This window comes from Kogia breviceps, chromosome 4, assembly GCF_026419965.1.
Source record: "Kogia breviceps isolate mKogBre1 chromosome 4, mKogBre1 haplotype 1, whole genome shotgun sequence".
Lineage (NCBI taxonomy): Eukaryota > Metazoa > Chordata > Mammalia > Artiodactyla > Physeteridae > Kogia > Kogia breviceps.
Window position 1 is genome coordinate 175,377,761 of NC_081313.1, and position 14,552 is coordinate 175,392,312.

Genomic DNA, 14,552 nt, shown 5'->3' on the forward strand with positions numbered 1-14,552 from the left:
GGGCTTCCCTGGTGGCGCAGGTGGTTGAGAGTCCGCCTGCCTATGCAGGGGACGCGGGTTCGTGCCCCGGTCCAGGAAGATCCCACATGCCGCGGGGCGGCTGGGCCCGTGAGCCGTGGCCGCTGAGCCTGCGCATCCGGAGCCTGTGCTCCGCAACGGGAGAGGCCACGACAGTGAGAGGCCCGCGTACTGCAAATAAATAAATAAATAAAATTTTAAAAATTTTTTAAAATTTTTAAAAATTTAAAAATTAAAAAAAAAAAGACTCTGAACTTCCACGGCAGGGGCCACTTGTTTGATCCCTGGTCAGGGAACTAAGATCCCACATGGCTGTGGCCAAAAATAAAAGGCAGCTACATTTGTCCTGCTAAGAGTGTAACTCACAGTTCCTGCCACTGAGTGAAAGGACAAATTATTTAGTAAATATTTATGGTATTAATTAATTAGACACATATTGAGTACCCAGCACTGGGCCCTGGGGACACAGACATGAAAAGGACAAAGTCCCCGCTCTATTGGGGCACACATGCATGTGGGAGTGACAGAAGAAACAAGATGAGTGGATGGGGGCTTCCCCGGTGGCGCCGTGGTTAAGAATCCGCCTGCCAGTGCAGGGGACGTGGGTTTGAGCCCTGGTCCGGGAAGATCCCACATGCCGCGGAGCAACTAAGCCCGTGCGCCACAACTACTGAAGCCCACGCGCCTAGAGCCCGTGCTCCGCAACAAGAGAAGCCCGTGCACCGCACCGAAGAGTAGCCCCTGCTCGCCGCAACTAGAGAAAGCTTGCGCACAGCAACGAACGAAGATTCAACGCAGCCAAAACAATAAAATTAAATTTAAAAATTAATTAATCAATTAATTTTAAAAAAGATGAGTGGATGGGTGGATGAATGAATGGTTAATTGGTTGGCTGGATAGATGGATGAATGGATGGATGGATGGATGGGTGGATGGTTGGTTGGATGCATAGTTGGTTGGTCTGGGGTCTCCACCCATCAGCCCTCCAAGGCGCAAAGGGAAAGTGAGGCGGGGCAGATGTCCCATCCGAAGCTCCGCCCCTCCCCGCCCCCTCAGCGTCTTCCCGTCGGCAGACTGCGCCGTTCACCTGGTGGCCTCCCCTTTAAGACGCGCTCACCTGAGTGCTCACCTGCTCGCGGGCGCTTCCGCAGGAAGAAGGAAGCGGCGCCACCATCGCCTCCCGGCCCTCCCTCCCCACCAGCCAGGTCCGCCGGCCGCCACCATGTCCGCCTCGGCTGTCTTCATCCTCGATGTCAAGGGCAAGGTGAGGCTGGGCGCAGGGAGTGGGGAAGGGACAGGTGAGGCTGCACCCTCCCGGACCCAGGGGCGGCCCCTCCTTGCAGGCAGCGAGGCCCCGGAAAGCTCTGGGGGCGTGGGGACACCCCTCCCCCAATCCCTGGGAGTCCCGCGTCGGATCCCACCTCCCCTGTTCACTAGCCGCGTGTCTGAGGCAAGGGGCTTCTCCTCTCTGAGCCTCAGTCTCCCTGTCCGTACGAATGGGAATAACAGAAGTCCCCACCCAAGAAGAAGGAATACAACCTTATACGTATATACCGCCTAGCACAGTAGCCCTGCTGCAAACATTAGGCGTTCAATCAATTGAAATTATTATTTCTGTCACCATCATCATCCACAGTACTAATATAATCATAACAGTGGCGGTGAAAATAATATTTCTGATAATAATCATAGTGGGAGCTAAGGTGTGTGAGGACCTGTGGGTGCCCTCTCTGTTCTAAACACCGGACTAAACAACCTCACCAAGTAGGTATTATTATTATTGACCACTTGCTGCCTGCCAGGCAGAGCTATATGAACTATGAGAGATATATGGATATAATTGTTTCTTTTCTTTTTTTCTCTCTTTCTTTCCTTTCATCGTCCCTACCTCACCGATTTGGTGCATATGGAGCCTGGCCTGAGAGCAGGAATTCTGGAGCCGGGGCATCTTCGTTCAATTCCCAGCTTCCTCACTTACTATGGGCGTGGTTCATACCTCAGTTTCCCCGTCTGTAAAATGGAGATGGTGATACCACCACCTACCTCATAGGGTTGTGGTGACAACTGAATAAATCAGCAAACAACCGGGGTTTAGTAGATGTCAGTGAGGGCTCTAGACGCTCCGGCTGTCATTATCACGTGCCCATTTTGCAGAGGAGGAAACTGAGATGCAGAGAGGCAGAGCCTTGCCCATGCCCCCTCAGCCAGCAAGTAGGGTGAGAGCTTGGCACTCTGATGCCCCCGGGCGGAGTGTCCCTGGATCCCAGCAGTGACCAGACCTTCTCTGCCCAACCCTCAGCCCTTGATCAGCCGCAACTACAAGGGCGATGTGCCCATGAGTGAGATTGAGCACTTCATGTCTCTGCTCATGCAGCGGGAGGAGGAGGGCGCCCTGGCCCCACTGATGAGCCATGGCCGGGTCCACTTCCTGTGGATCAAATACAGCAACCTCTACTGTATCCGGGGCCACGGGAATATCCCCGGGGGCCTGGAGTGGTGGGCAGCTCAGGCCCAGAGGTGGTGGGCTGGGACAAGAGGTGCACAATACAGCAGTGGCTCAGGCTGGAGGGTGAGGGTTCAGGGTCTGTGCTCCATTGTAACCCTCCAAAACGGCACCCTTTCCTTAACCTCGCTGCCCGCAGTGGTGGCCACCACGCTGAAGAACGCCAATGCCTCCCTCGTGTATTCGTTCCTCTACAAGACAGTGGAGGTAGGTCCTGGCCTTCCATTGGCCGGCTGGTCTGTCCGTCTACCTGTCTTGCCCGCCTCTTTCAGAATCCATCTGTCCTAGGAAGCTTCCCCTGGAGGTGTCACCATCAAAGCCCCATCTCTCTGTGTTCTCATTAGCTGCTGTGGGATCATCTCTCTCTATAGGGTAGGAACCAAGGAGGTCTCCGGTGCTCAAATCTGAACCAGAGGGAACTGGGTTCCAGACCCAGCTCCCCCACTTCCTGGCTGTGTGACCTTGAACAAGTCACTTCTCTCTGTGCCTCTAAACTGGGTTTAGTCCTGCCGCAGGGTTTTTGTACAAATTAATCAAATTTGTACCTCTAAAGTGCCTAAAACAGTGCTCAGCATACAGTAAGTGCTCAATAAAGGTTTGGTATTATTGTTAGCAGTACCACTAATGTTGTATCATACTATCATATAGTAATTTATTGAGCCCTTACTATATGCCATTCTCAATGACTGAGAAAGTGCTCAGTAAATACTTTTTTTTTGTTTCCTTTGGCCGCCGTGCAGCTTATGGGATCTTAGTTCCCATCTAGGGATCGGACCCACACCCTCGGCAGTGAAAGCACAGAATCCTGGACTTCCCTGGCCATCCAGTGGTTAAGACTCTGTGCTTCCAATGCAGGGCACACGGGTTCAATCCCTGGTCAGGGACCTAAGATCCCGCATACCGCACGGTGCAGCCAAAAACAAATTCCTAGTAAATATAATATACTTTGACAAACAAGAGATCTGTATTGGTTTGTCTCCTCTCTGCCAGGCAGAGGTGGGGACACAGCTGTGCATAACACAGGCATGGTCCCTGCCTATGCTGAGGAGTTAAAGGGCAAGGAGGGACTTCCCTGGTGGTGCAGTGGTTAAGAATCCGCCTGCCAGTGCAGGGGACACAGGTTCGAGCCCTGGTGTGGGAAGATCCCACATGCCACAGAGCAACTAAGGCTGTGCGCCACAACTACCGAGCCTGTGCTCTAGAGCCCGCGGGCCACAACTACTAAACCCATGCGCCACAAGTACTGGAGCCCTCATGTTCTAGGGCCCATGCTCCACAACAAGAGAAGTCACTGCAAAGAGAAGCCCGCGCACCTCCACAAAGAATAGCCCCTGCTCCTACTCGCCGCAACTAGAGAAAGCCCGTGTGCAGCAACAAAGACCCAAAAGATAAATAAATAAATAAATAAATATGTATATAAAAAAATAACGGGCAAGAAGGAGATTCAAAGGGACATTGTGATAACCAGTCACTGGGGTGGGGTGCTAGTCTCACCCTGATACTCACAGGGGTCAAGGGATAGTGGTGGCTTCACTGAGGAGCTGAGGCCCGTCACAAGGAGGCTGCTGTGAGGAGAGTGTCCTAAGCAGTGGGCATAGCATGTGCAAAGGCCCTGAGATGGGAACAGAAAAAAGGCCAGAGAGGCTGGAGCAGGATAAAGGATGGGGTTTCCAATGCTGGGTGACTGACAGGTTCTCTGCTGTGGTGATACCTATTAATCCCAGGGACTCCCATCTTGGGGTCCCCCAAGTCCCAAGGGCCCCTGGATAGAATTCAGAGAGTCCATGAACTGAGACGTATTTCTGTGTAACAGTTTTCCTTTGCCATCTTCCATTTTTTGTTTGTTTGTTTGTTTGTTTTTTGCTGGGTGGCACATCTTGGCTTGTGAGATCTTAGTTCCCTAACCAGGGATGAAACCTGGGCCCTTGGCAGTGAAAGTGCAGAGTCCTAACCACTGGACCACCAGGGAATTTTCCATCTAGTGTATCTTATTTCATGCATTTACAAACCTTGTTCTGAGGTGGGTCCATTCCAGGAGGGCAGAGACCCTGTTGGCTTTGTTCACCGTTAATATACCGACAGTGGTATACAGTAGGTGCTCAATAGTTGCTTGTTGGGTGGCTGGCTGGGTGAGTGGGGACTCAGCCCACAGCTACACCAGCCACACCTCTGTGGATGTCGGTCTCCCTGCACCCACAGGTATTCTCTGAATACTTCAAGGAGCTGGAGGAGGAAAGCATTCGAGACAACTTTGTCATCGTCTACGAGCTGCTGGATGAGCTCATGGACTTCGGCTTCCCACAGACCACGGACAGCAAAATCCTGCAGGAGTGAGTGGGCCATGGGTCAACCACAGGGTGGGCCGTGGGTAGAAGAGAGTTGGGGAGGGCTGGGGAAGTGTCCCTGGGCCTACCTGCTCATCTCACTGCCCTCCTGCCAGATACATCACGCAGCAGGGCAACAAGCTGGAGACGGGCAAGTCGCGAGTGCCACCCACTGTCACCAATGCTGTGTCCTGGCGCTCGGAGGGCATCAAATACAAGAAGAACGAAGTCTTCATTGATGTCATAGAGTCCGTCAACCTGCTGGTGAGCCCCCATACCTCTGCCCCACCCCTGCCACGGCCTTAGGGCAGGAGAGTGGGCCCTATGCCTGTTGACCCCCCCAATGTGTGCATCCTCAGGTCAACGCCAACGGCAGTGTCCTGCTGAGTGAGATCGTGGGCACCATCAAGCTCAAGGTGTTTCTGTCAGGAATGCCGGAGCTGAGGCTGGGCCTCAATGACCGCGTGCTCTTCGAGCTCACTGGCCGTAAGTTTCTGGAAGGGAGCGCAAGCGGGAGCCTGAGACTTCATCCCATCAGGGGTGGGTGGTACCCAGAGCCTTGCAGTCAGTTCTGAAATGGCACTCGCCCGCCCTCTTCTGGTTGTGACCAGTACTGCAGCTGCTGGCTCCTTGCGCAAACAACTGCTTCATTATTGAGTGCCAGGCGCAAGGACACCCTGGTGAAGAAAAAAATCCTTGCCCTCATGGATCTGACATTCTAGCGGGAGTAGGAGATAGAATAGCATCATATTTAACAACCTGGCGGCAAGAGGCTGATTCCCGGAGTTCAGAGGCTAGCTCTGCTCCTGGCCAGTTGGGTGACCCTGAGCAAGTTACTTATCCACTCCGGGCCTCAGTTTCCTCATCTGTTAAATGGGGGTGATCGTAGCGGTAGAAAGGGAAGACAAGGATAGGGACCATGCCCTGGGCTCCAGGGTCGCCCCAGGCTCCAGGATCACACTGCTAACTCGGCTCTGAGTTCCAGGGAGCAAGAACAAGTCCGTGGAACTGGAGGATGTGAAATTCCACCAGTGCGTGCGGCTGTCTCGCTTCGACAACGACCGTACCATCTCCTTCATTCCTCCCGACGGTGACTTCGAGCTCATGTCCTACCGCCTCAGCACCCAGGTAAGGCAGGGTCAAGCCCCTGGCAAGGGGTGAGAGTTGACACCAGAGCCTCGGAGAGCTCCCTCTTCCTCTGTCTGTAGGTCAAGCCGCTGATCTGGATTGAATCTGTCATTGAGAAATTCTCCCACAGCCGCGTGGAGATCATGGTCAAGGTGGGCCCTGGGGAATAAAATTACTCACAATGCTGGATCCGCCCCCCCATCAGTCTAACCACATCTCCTCCCTCCCTCCCCGCTCCTCACTTCCTTCCAGTCACGTGGGTCTTCTGGCTGGTTCTCAAACATGCCAGGCATGGTCCCCGGCTGTCCGCTGGATCATTCTGCCCCCAGCCACCCATATATCCACATAGCTTGCTCCTTCACATCCTTCAGTTCTTTGCTTAAACGTCACCTCCTCAGAGAAGCCCTCCCTGATTTTCCCACCTCCCTTCTTTGCTGTAGTTTTTCCCTTATTACTTATCACCATCTGACACATGATCTGTTTTACTTATTTACTTTCATACACGTATATAAACCATATAATGTATTTATATGGTTTAAAGATTAATAATAAACCACACAGCTTATTTGAACGTGCCTGGCTTCACCAGCTCCTCTGAACCCCCACCTGTCCCTCCTTTGCCTGCAGGTAATCACAATTTTGAATTTCCTGTAAATAATTTCTTTGCTTTTCTTTATAGTTTTGCCACCTGCATTTATAACCACAAATATTTCATTCTTCCGGTTTCTGACCTTTATATCCATGGACGGGAGCTGTATGACTTTTTGTATAATTTGCTTTGTTCAGGTAACGTGGATTTTTAAGAGGAATCCCAGCAGCCAGAGCTTAGTGCCTCCATTTCTGTGGCTGTAGAATGTTCCACCATGAGAATCTTCTGTCCCATCTTTTGCATGGGTTGCTTTCAGTTCCTGGCTACTCCGGTTCACCTTACCATGAATAGCCCTGTGCTTGTCTCCTAGTGCCCCAAGCAAGAGCCTCCCCAGAGCATATAGTTAGCCCCCTTTACAGATGGGGAAACTGAGGCCCAGAAGAATTAAGATGTCATTCATCTAGGAAGGGAAGGGGCATGTTGAACTTGGGTCTGCCTGGCTCAAGAGTCTGTGTTCTCAGATTTAACTTTTTTCTCCAGTCTTAGAGTCTTCGGGGAGCTGGGTTGTGGAGTGGACGGTCACGGGGCAGGGGGTGGCGGTGTTGACATCCCCAGTGTCCCCGTCTCTGCAGGCAGGGAAAGTGGAAAGGGCCTTAAAGCTGGTGCCTTCCAGAAAGAGCACCCCCTGCCTTGTTTTACCTCCAGGTCCTCTGCCCCCGATCCCACCTCTCATATATTCCCCCCCTCCCACCAAATTCATAAATAAGAGCAGTCATCATAATGCTACCTACCGCACATGGACACTAAAAGCTTGTCCCAAGTCACACAGATCTAGATCTGGCTATAATGTTGTAACTTATCTGTAAGGAGAACATGTGAGGATTGAGAACACAGGCTTGGGTCAAATCCCTGCTGTGCCAGTTATTAACTACGTGACTTGGGCAAAATGCTCTTTCTCTCTGGGCCTCAGTCTCCTCATCTGTAAAATGGACCTTAGGAATGGCTCCTACTTTAGAGAATTAGTGAGAGGGCTAACTGCTTGGTACAGGGCCCAGCACATGGTAGGGGTCAGTAAATGTCATCTTTCAAATGAAAACTCTGTGATGGGCTGAGGACCCATCAGGCTTTGCAGCAGAAGCTTTGGCTGCGAGTCTTGGCCAGGAGCCTTTACTTTCTTGTCTGTGAAGTGGGCTGAGAGCAGAGCCTGCCCTAGGGGCTGCTCAAATGAGGGATCTTTTGAACCAGGCAAAGGTGTATGACGCTTTCCAAATGGAAGGCACCAAAAGCAGGGCCTCTGGGGGACCTCCCTGGCAGTCCAGTGGTTAAGACTTTGAGCTTCCACTGCAGGGGGCGTGGGTTCCATCCCTGGTCGGGGAACTAAGATCTTGCATGCTCTGCATGCAGCCAAAAAACAAAACAAAACAGCCAAATCAGGACCTCTGGAGTCTCTCCTGGCTGTGGACCCGGGCTCTGCCACTTGTTGGCTGTGTGTCTCCAGGCAAATGCTTTAACTTCTCTGTGCCTCTGTTTCCTTATCTGGAAAATAGGCTGGATTATGGTCCCCACTTCAGGGCTCTTGATGAGCTGGCACATGAAAAGGCCTTGGTGAATATTTGCATGAGTGAATTCTTCATGCCCCATGTTCTCTCCACCGACAGGCCAAGGGGCAGTTTAAGAAGCAGTCGGTGGCCAACAGCGTGGAGATATCTGTGCCGGTACCCAGCGATGCCGACTCCCCACGCTTCAAGACCAGCGTGGGCAGTGCCAAGTACATGCCAGAGAAGAACGTCGTTATCTGGAGTATCAAGTCTTTCCCGGTGAGCACTGGGGATGGGCAGGGGATCTGGGGAACCTGCCCCTGCTTCTTGAGGGCAAGGCAGAGAATAAATCAGAGAGCCACCTACGTGTACACATGGCTGTCCTTTGGGAATGATAAAGCTGGAAACCAGACCAGCATAATAGTTAAGTTCTCCCAATCCCAGACAGCCTTGGGAATCCCACTTCCTCTCATGGAGCCTCAGTTTGCCCAACTGTAAAATAGGCAGTATCATGTTACCCACATCCTTGGGCTGCTGGAGGATTGGTCTGTCCCTGGGATATTGGTGGGGCTGTTCATCGGGGCCTGGAAAATGGGAGGTGATCATTTAGAAGGTCCCGGACCAGGCTTTGCAGTCAGAAGCTTTGGCTGTGAGTCTTGGCCAGGAGCCTCTACTTTCTGGTCTGTAAAATGGGCTGAGAGTAGAGCCTACCCCTAGGGCCTGCCATGAGGATGGTCTGGGGTATAGAGGGGCCCCTCAGTGTGTCTGATACCTCCATGTGCCCTCAGGGGGGCAAGGAGTACCTGATGCGCGCCCACTTTGGCCTCCCCAGCGTGGAGAAGGAGGAGGTAGAGGGCCGGCCCCCCATCGGGGTCAAGTTTGAGATCCCCTATTTCACCGTCTCCGGGATCCAGGTGAGAGAAGTGGGCAGAGTGGCTCCTCTCCTTGACCTCAGTGGGTTCCCTGCTCTCCCGTCTCTTAGCTTGGATCACCTCCGTTCCCTGGCCTGGCTTATTTCTCCTTTGCAATCATCCTTGTCTTTTCCTGGAACAGTGTTGCCTTTTCTGCTCTCAACCTGGCTCCCCTCCCCCTCCCCCTATTACTTCGCCCTGTGCCTAAACTGTGTTGTGTCTATTCCCTTATACTGGGCCATCTGTCCCACTGTCGTGGACCACCTCTCCCCTAACCCCCGCCCCCCCCCCACACTGTCCTTGCCACATCTTTGCCCTGAGCCATGTTACTTCATTTCTCCCAGCCTGTGCTTCCTTTTTTTTTTTTTTTTTTTTTAATATTTATTTATTTGGTTGCACTGGGTCTTAGTTGCAGCAGGCGGGCTCCTTAGTTGTGGCATGCGATCTCTTAGTTGCAGCATGCATGTGGGATCAAGTTCCCTCACCAGGGATCGAACCCCAAGTCCCCTGCATTGGGAGCTCGGAGTCTTAACCACTGTGCCACCAGGGAAGTCCCAAAGTCTGTGCTTTCTTATTCCTCGAAGTTGTGTTATATATTTTCCCCTGGCCCCAGCCAGCTCTCTCCCCCTAGCCTGGGCCACCTCCTTTCATCCCTTTTCAGGTCCGATACATGAAGATCATCGAGAAGAGTGGTTACCAGGCCCTGCCCTGGGTCCGCTATATCACCCAGAGTGGCGGTAAGGCAGCCCAGCTCCCTGGGATGACGGAGACAAGGAGATGAAAGGGGATGGTCTTGGGGCTTTAATACATCCTGTCTCAGAGGGCTCCAAAACTCAACAGGCCTGGCCCCAAGTCTACCCTGTCTTTGTCAGTGTGCCACCCTGGGCCTCGGTTTGCTTATCTTTAAAGTGGGGACAGTTGCCAGTTCCAGGGTAGTGGTGGTGGGGTTTGGATGAGGAGCTGAACACATAGCACCCCCATCTACTGCCTGGAAGCAGGCTTGTTGCTATGGTTACAGTCCCCATGTTTGAGCCAGTCCGTAGCCTTGTTACATACCTGTAGGGTTGATCATGAGTGCTGGGGAAGGGGCTGGATTTGGGTGGGGGGCCTGTCCCTTTGTCTCCTTTCCCCAATTCTGAGATGGTCCCCGCTCATTGTTTCCCTGCAGATTATCAACTTCGTACCAGCTAGAAGGGAGAAGAAGTGGGGGCTTGAACACGGGCCATCCTCTCCCCAGGCCCCGACTGCGAACTCTAGAGAGAGAGAGGGAAGATGGGATGTATGTGTGTGTGACGGCAGTCCCTGAATTAGCAGTTTCTTAAGGGCTGGCTGGCTCCCAGCCTTTTCCTTTACCCATAGGCTGGGAGGGATGGTCTCCCCGTCTCCAGGCTCACGCCCCTCCCCACTCCCATTTTATATGAAGAAATAGAAAAGGGGCTTGAAGTCCCCCTCATGAGTGCCTTCTTGCAGCGACCTGCCTTAGGAGGTGTGGGGAGGCCCTCCTCCACAGCTGCTCAGCCCAGAGGCCCCACTGGCCCATTCTGAGTTTTAGGATGGCATTAAAAATGAATCTAGCTGCTGTTATGTTTCTTGGCTGGGGACTGGGGGTGCCAGGGCTGTCCCTGAAGTGCTGGGATAAGCGTGAACAACACATCCATTTCTCATCCCGATGGTCACTCATCTGGGCCCTCGCAGTTGCCCCCACTTTGGTTCCCAGGGCTCTGGGCTTCCCTCCCGCACGACAGCCAGTTACCATCATAGCCGCCAGAGGGCGCTCGTTAACTCCTAAATCAGATCATGGCTCCATTCCTTTTAAAAAGTAAAAGTCAAGCGCTCACAGCAGCCCACAGGCCTGATCAACATTACCCCTCCCCCTCACCTACCTGCCCTCACCTCCTGCCCCCTCTCTCCCTCTATACCTCACTCCTCCTGGACTTACTAGGCGAGCTCCTACCTTTACATCTGCAGCGTCTCCACCTGGTATGCTTTCCCCCAGCTATCCACATGGCTCCTTCCCTCACCTTCAGGTCTCAAATCAAATGTCAACTCCTCAGGGTGGCCCTCTCTGACCTCTCTCTTTCAACGGCCTTCTTATCCCAAGAGACTACTACTTATCCCGTTTCGTCAGCTCCACAGTATATACCACGTGGCACCTGCAGCGTGAACTTTCCTCCACGCCCTTGCACTTGCTGTGCCCCGGCTGGCCCCATCTGAGCCGAATGTGATTCCTTCCTCACCCACCCCATTTCCACGTTTTATTTTCTTCACCGTGCTTAAGACTATCTAAAATTATTTAGTTGCTTGAATGTGCTTTCCCCAGCACCGGGTTCCTGCACACAGAGTGAATGAATCAAATAAAGCGCTCAGCACAGTAAGAGCTAATAAATACTTATCGCACGGTAGAACTCCGAACAGGGCGGCCTCAGCCCTGCCTCCCTTTCCCTCGGAGGTGCCGAGGTCCCGGAGCGGCCCGCACTACCCTGCTCCTCACCTTTCTCCCCTTGGTCAGTTAAACCGGCCCTCTTTCCCGCCCGCCCGGCGCATTTGAAAAACCGAAAACCCCGCCATTGCCAGCGGTCTACCGGTCGCCGCAGTTCGTCCAATGAGGAGCGGACCCGCCCACGCCGGTGCGCACAGCCTCCCTGGTGACGCGTGGCCATTGGCTGCACTGGCCGAGTGGGCGGGGCACTACAGGGTCCAGAGCCGGGCAATGCAGCTGGGCTACAACCTAGCGAGTTCTTAAGAAAACGAATCCGCGGCGTTCGGGGGCGGGACCCCGAGCGCGCTGGCTCCGCCCCCTGGCGGCCGGCTCGGCTGCGGCGTCGGCGTCTGCTCAGAACAGACCCCGCCCGTCGAGGAGGAGGGAGGGTGAGTTGGGGGAGACCCGGCCCCCAAGGGGCGGGCGCCGGGCCGGGCGCTGCGGGCCTCGGAGGGTTGGGCCCGGGCCCACCGGCCGACAGGGGGAGGAGCCGGCCAGGAGGGCGGGGGTCGCGCAGGAGTCCCGGACTGGCGAGTCGGACCAGGATCCTCGCGTAGGCCGGGGACGCTGTGGGAGGGTTGTTCGGGCCAGCGCCGGTGGGCGCCCCCGCACTGACCGCGTCGGGGTGGGGCGGGGGGCTTCGCAGGCCGCAAATATCGACATGCTGCTGGAGGAGGTCTGCGCCGGCGACCAGCTGAGCGGGGCGGCGGCCCGGGGAGACGTGCAGGAGGTGCGCCGCCTTCTGCACCGCGAGCTGGTGCACCCCGACGCCCTGAACCGCTTTGGCAAGACGGCGCTGCAGGTGAGGCCCGGCTCGCCCGCAGCGAGGGCGAGGCGGGGAACGGGGCGAGGACCGGGACCCCAGACACCTTCCCTCTTCTCTCCTTGTTTCCGTTGGTAGCCGACTGGGGTCTGTTCCTCCATCGCTGGGCTGACTTTGCTCCCTGATGTCCCCTTAGGTGGGTGGTGGATGGGGTTAGGTTGGGGGAGGGGAGAACTTTCTATCTTTGGAGTATTCCTCGTTCTCTGATTGCGGAGGATTCAGTTTCCCTGGAGAAGTTCGTAATCCTTGGGTGAGGGTTCAGCTTCTTTGGATCCCGGTTTCATGAGGATGGCTCCGGTTTCTTGGAGCTTGCATGGAGGATCCGACCGCAGGAAAAAAGGATTCATGTTTCCAGGGTGTCCCCATTTTCTGGGGGGTGTTCTCTGAGAGGTATCCAGTTTCGGGGGGGCTCGGGGAATCTCCATTCCCGCGGGATTTTCATATTGGCATATTATTGGGGGGATCCCAATAAGGGAATAGTTACCGATTGCATGGGAGTCCCTCTTCCCTTGGGGACATTTACAAAAGGGGAACTCCATTTCTTGAGACGGTCAGGTACCTTTGGGAGCATCCTCACTATATGGGAGGGGGATTCCTTGGAGATGGGGTTTCAAATTCCCTGGCCATCTCCTTTCCCTTGAGGGGGCTGTTCTCTGAGGTCTGTTTCCTGGCGGGTGTTTCATATTTCCTGATGATTTCCCATCTGTGGAGAGAAGTATCTCTGTTTCCTTGGGGGAGGCTCTCAGGTTCCTTGAGAGTTTCCATGGGGCTATACCCTAGGGGGAGTGTATTATCCTTGGGGAGGTGGCCAGTTTTTTGAGGGTCCTTATTCCCAGATCGTGTTCTATGGGGTATCAACAGCTGCCTGGGAGTTTAATGTTGCCTGAAGTTTCTCGTTCACTAGAGCACCTCGTCTCTGGCATTCTCTACTCCTGAATGACCCGTCTCTGCAGTCACCCATTTTCCTGGACCTCCTCCTTTGGAGACCCCCTGACCCTCTACCCCCCGAACAGGTCATGATGTTTGGCAGCCCCACCATCGCCCTGGAGCTCCTGAAGCAAGGTGCCAGCCCCAACGTCCAGGATGCCTCCGGCACCACTCCAGCCCACGATGCAGCCCGCACTGGATTCCTTGACACCCTGAAAGTGTTGGTGGAGCATGGCGCTGATGTCAATGCACCTGATGGCACCGGGGCCCTCCCCATCCATCTGGCAGTGAGAGAGGGCCACACGGCTGTGGTCAGCTTCCTGGCTGCTGAGTCTGATCTTCATCACAGGGACGCCAGGGGGCTCACACCTCTGGAGCTGGCAAGGGGGAGAGGCGCTAAGGATCTCATGGACATACTGCAGTGGCACACGGTGGCACCCCTGTGACCTGGGGCCACCCACTCCGGCAGCAGGACCCGGCTGGGTTCTGTGTCAGAAGAGGAGGGAAGAAACACTTTCTCCCTTTCTTCCTCCTGCCCACTGCCGAGGGGCACCAGTTTGTGGCTTGTTGGTGTTGATTTCTGGGGTGTGTGTGTTTGAGGTACATTTCTCATTTTTTTTTTCTCACCCCTTTTGGTGTGTTGGGCAGAGAAGGGCTCCTGCAGGCAACAGCCACCTAAACGGTTCGGTTTCCTCCACGCCCCGACTGCTGGGGCTACAGATGAGTCCCAAGGGCAGAGCGTTTAAAGCCCCAGCCCTAGAGTGAGGTCATCGCTTCCAAGGCTCCTGGAACCTGTCGACCTTGGCCAGCTGTACCCAAAGAGAGACCTCAAGTGTGCACACTGCTTTCCTGCATGGGGGAGGGGGGAGTGTTCCAAATCAATAAAAGGGTAGTATGAGTTCATTCATATTTTGTTGAAAGCTTAGTTTCCAGTCCCTTGTACAGCGTTAAAGAAAAAAATTCTATTTATTATGATTTATGGAAGAAATTGTTGTGTGTGTAATTTAATGTTTTTACCCATTAAATTAAGACTTGTGCATGATCACAGCGCCGGTGGCTTCTGATTTTTGAGGCTGCGATGGAAAGTCGCGTGTTCAGGATGTTTGTGGGGGTCGCGGATCCTGGATGCTTTGGGGGAGGGGAGAGAGTGCTAATTCCCAGGGCGCCACGGTGAGTGAGCTGGGTGGGGCAGCGGTTTGCGCTGGCGGAACGGAAGGGAGGCAGGAAACCGCGAGTGGAGAAAGGGCCCCCAGATGTCAGCTGGGTGCCGGGAGCCCCGGCGGGTGGGGGAGTGGAGTGGGCGGTGGCTGCA

The 14,552-nt window shown here is 54.2% G+C and overlaps 2 protein-coding genes across 5 annotated transcripts; both read left to right on the forward strand.

Annotated features, from left to right (window-relative positions):
- Window positions 1-1,082: 1,082 nt before the first annotated feature.
- On the forward strand, window positions 1,083-10,591 carry AP1M2 (adaptor related protein complex 1 subunit mu 2). 3 transcript variants are annotated; one of them, XM_059062143.2, is made up of 12 exons: window positions 1,083-1,282; window positions 2,318-2,474; window positions 2,661-2,728; window positions 4,721-4,851; window positions 4,962-5,109; window positions 5,205-5,331; window positions 5,831-5,973; window positions 6,054-6,125; window positions 8,221-8,379; window positions 8,889-9,014; window positions 9,673-9,748; window positions 10,180-10,591. In XM_059062143.2, exons 1-12 carry the CDS (start codon window positions 1,241-1,243, stop codon window positions 10,200-10,202), a joined length of 1,272 nt encoding a protein of 423 aa, XP_058918126.1. In that variant the 5' UTR covers window positions 1,083-1,240; the 3' UTR covers window positions 10,203-10,591. The 3 variants fall into 3 exon arrangements, with proteins under 3 accessions (XP_058918126.1, XP_058918125.1, XP_058918127.1); XM_059062142.2 differs by having other exon boundaries at window positions 1,094-1,282; window positions 5,825-5,973; window positions 10,180-10,590; XM_059062144.2 differs by lacking the exon at window positions 6,054-6,125 and having other exon boundaries at window positions 1,168-1,282; window positions 5,825-5,973; window positions 10,180-10,283.
- A 1,218-nt stretch (window positions 10,592-11,809) lies between these two features.
- CDKN2D (cyclin dependent kinase inhibitor 2D) lies at window positions 11,810-14,282 on the forward strand. Of its 2 annotated transcripts, none has more exons than XM_059062162.2 (3): window positions 11,810-11,879; window positions 12,137-12,292; window positions 13,327-14,282. In XM_059062162.2, the coding sequence occupies exons 2-3, from the start codon at window positions 12,152-12,154 to the stop codon at window positions 13,684-13,686; spliced, it is 501 nt and encodes a 166-aa protein (XP_058918145.1). In that variant the 5' UTR covers window positions 11,810-11,879; window positions 12,137-12,151; the 3' UTR covers window positions 13,687-14,282. The 2 variants fall into 2 exon arrangements, with proteins under 2 accessions (XP_058918145.1, XP_066888910.1); XM_067032809.1 differs by lacking the exon at window positions 11,810-11,879 and adding an exon at window positions 11,954-12,043.
- Window positions 14,283-14,552: the final 270 nt, after the last annotated feature.

Excerpts from the sequence above, each read along its gene's own strand:
- AP1M2 (XM_059062142.2), top strand. The coding sequence starts at position 1,241 with ATGTCCGCCTCGGCTGTCTTCATCCTCGATGTCAAGGGCAAG. Across the intron at positions 8,380-8,888 it reads GGAGTATCAAGTCTTTCCCG|GGGGGCAAGGAGTACCTGAT; the intron begins GTGAGCACTGGG and ends ATGTGCCCTCAG. Across the intron at positions 9,015-9,672 it reads TCACCGTCTCCGGGATCCAG|GTCCGATACATGAAGATCAT; the intron begins GTGAGAGAAGTG and ends ATCCCTTTTCAG.
- CDKN2D (XM_059062162.2), top strand. The coding sequence starts at position 12,152 with ATGCTGCTGGAGGAGGTCTGCGCCGGCGACCAGCTGAGCGGGGCGGCG. Across the intron at positions 12,293-13,326 it reads TTGGCAAGACGGCGCTGCAG|GTCATGATGTTTGGCAGCCC; the intron begins GTGAGGCCCGGC and ends CCCCCCGAACAG.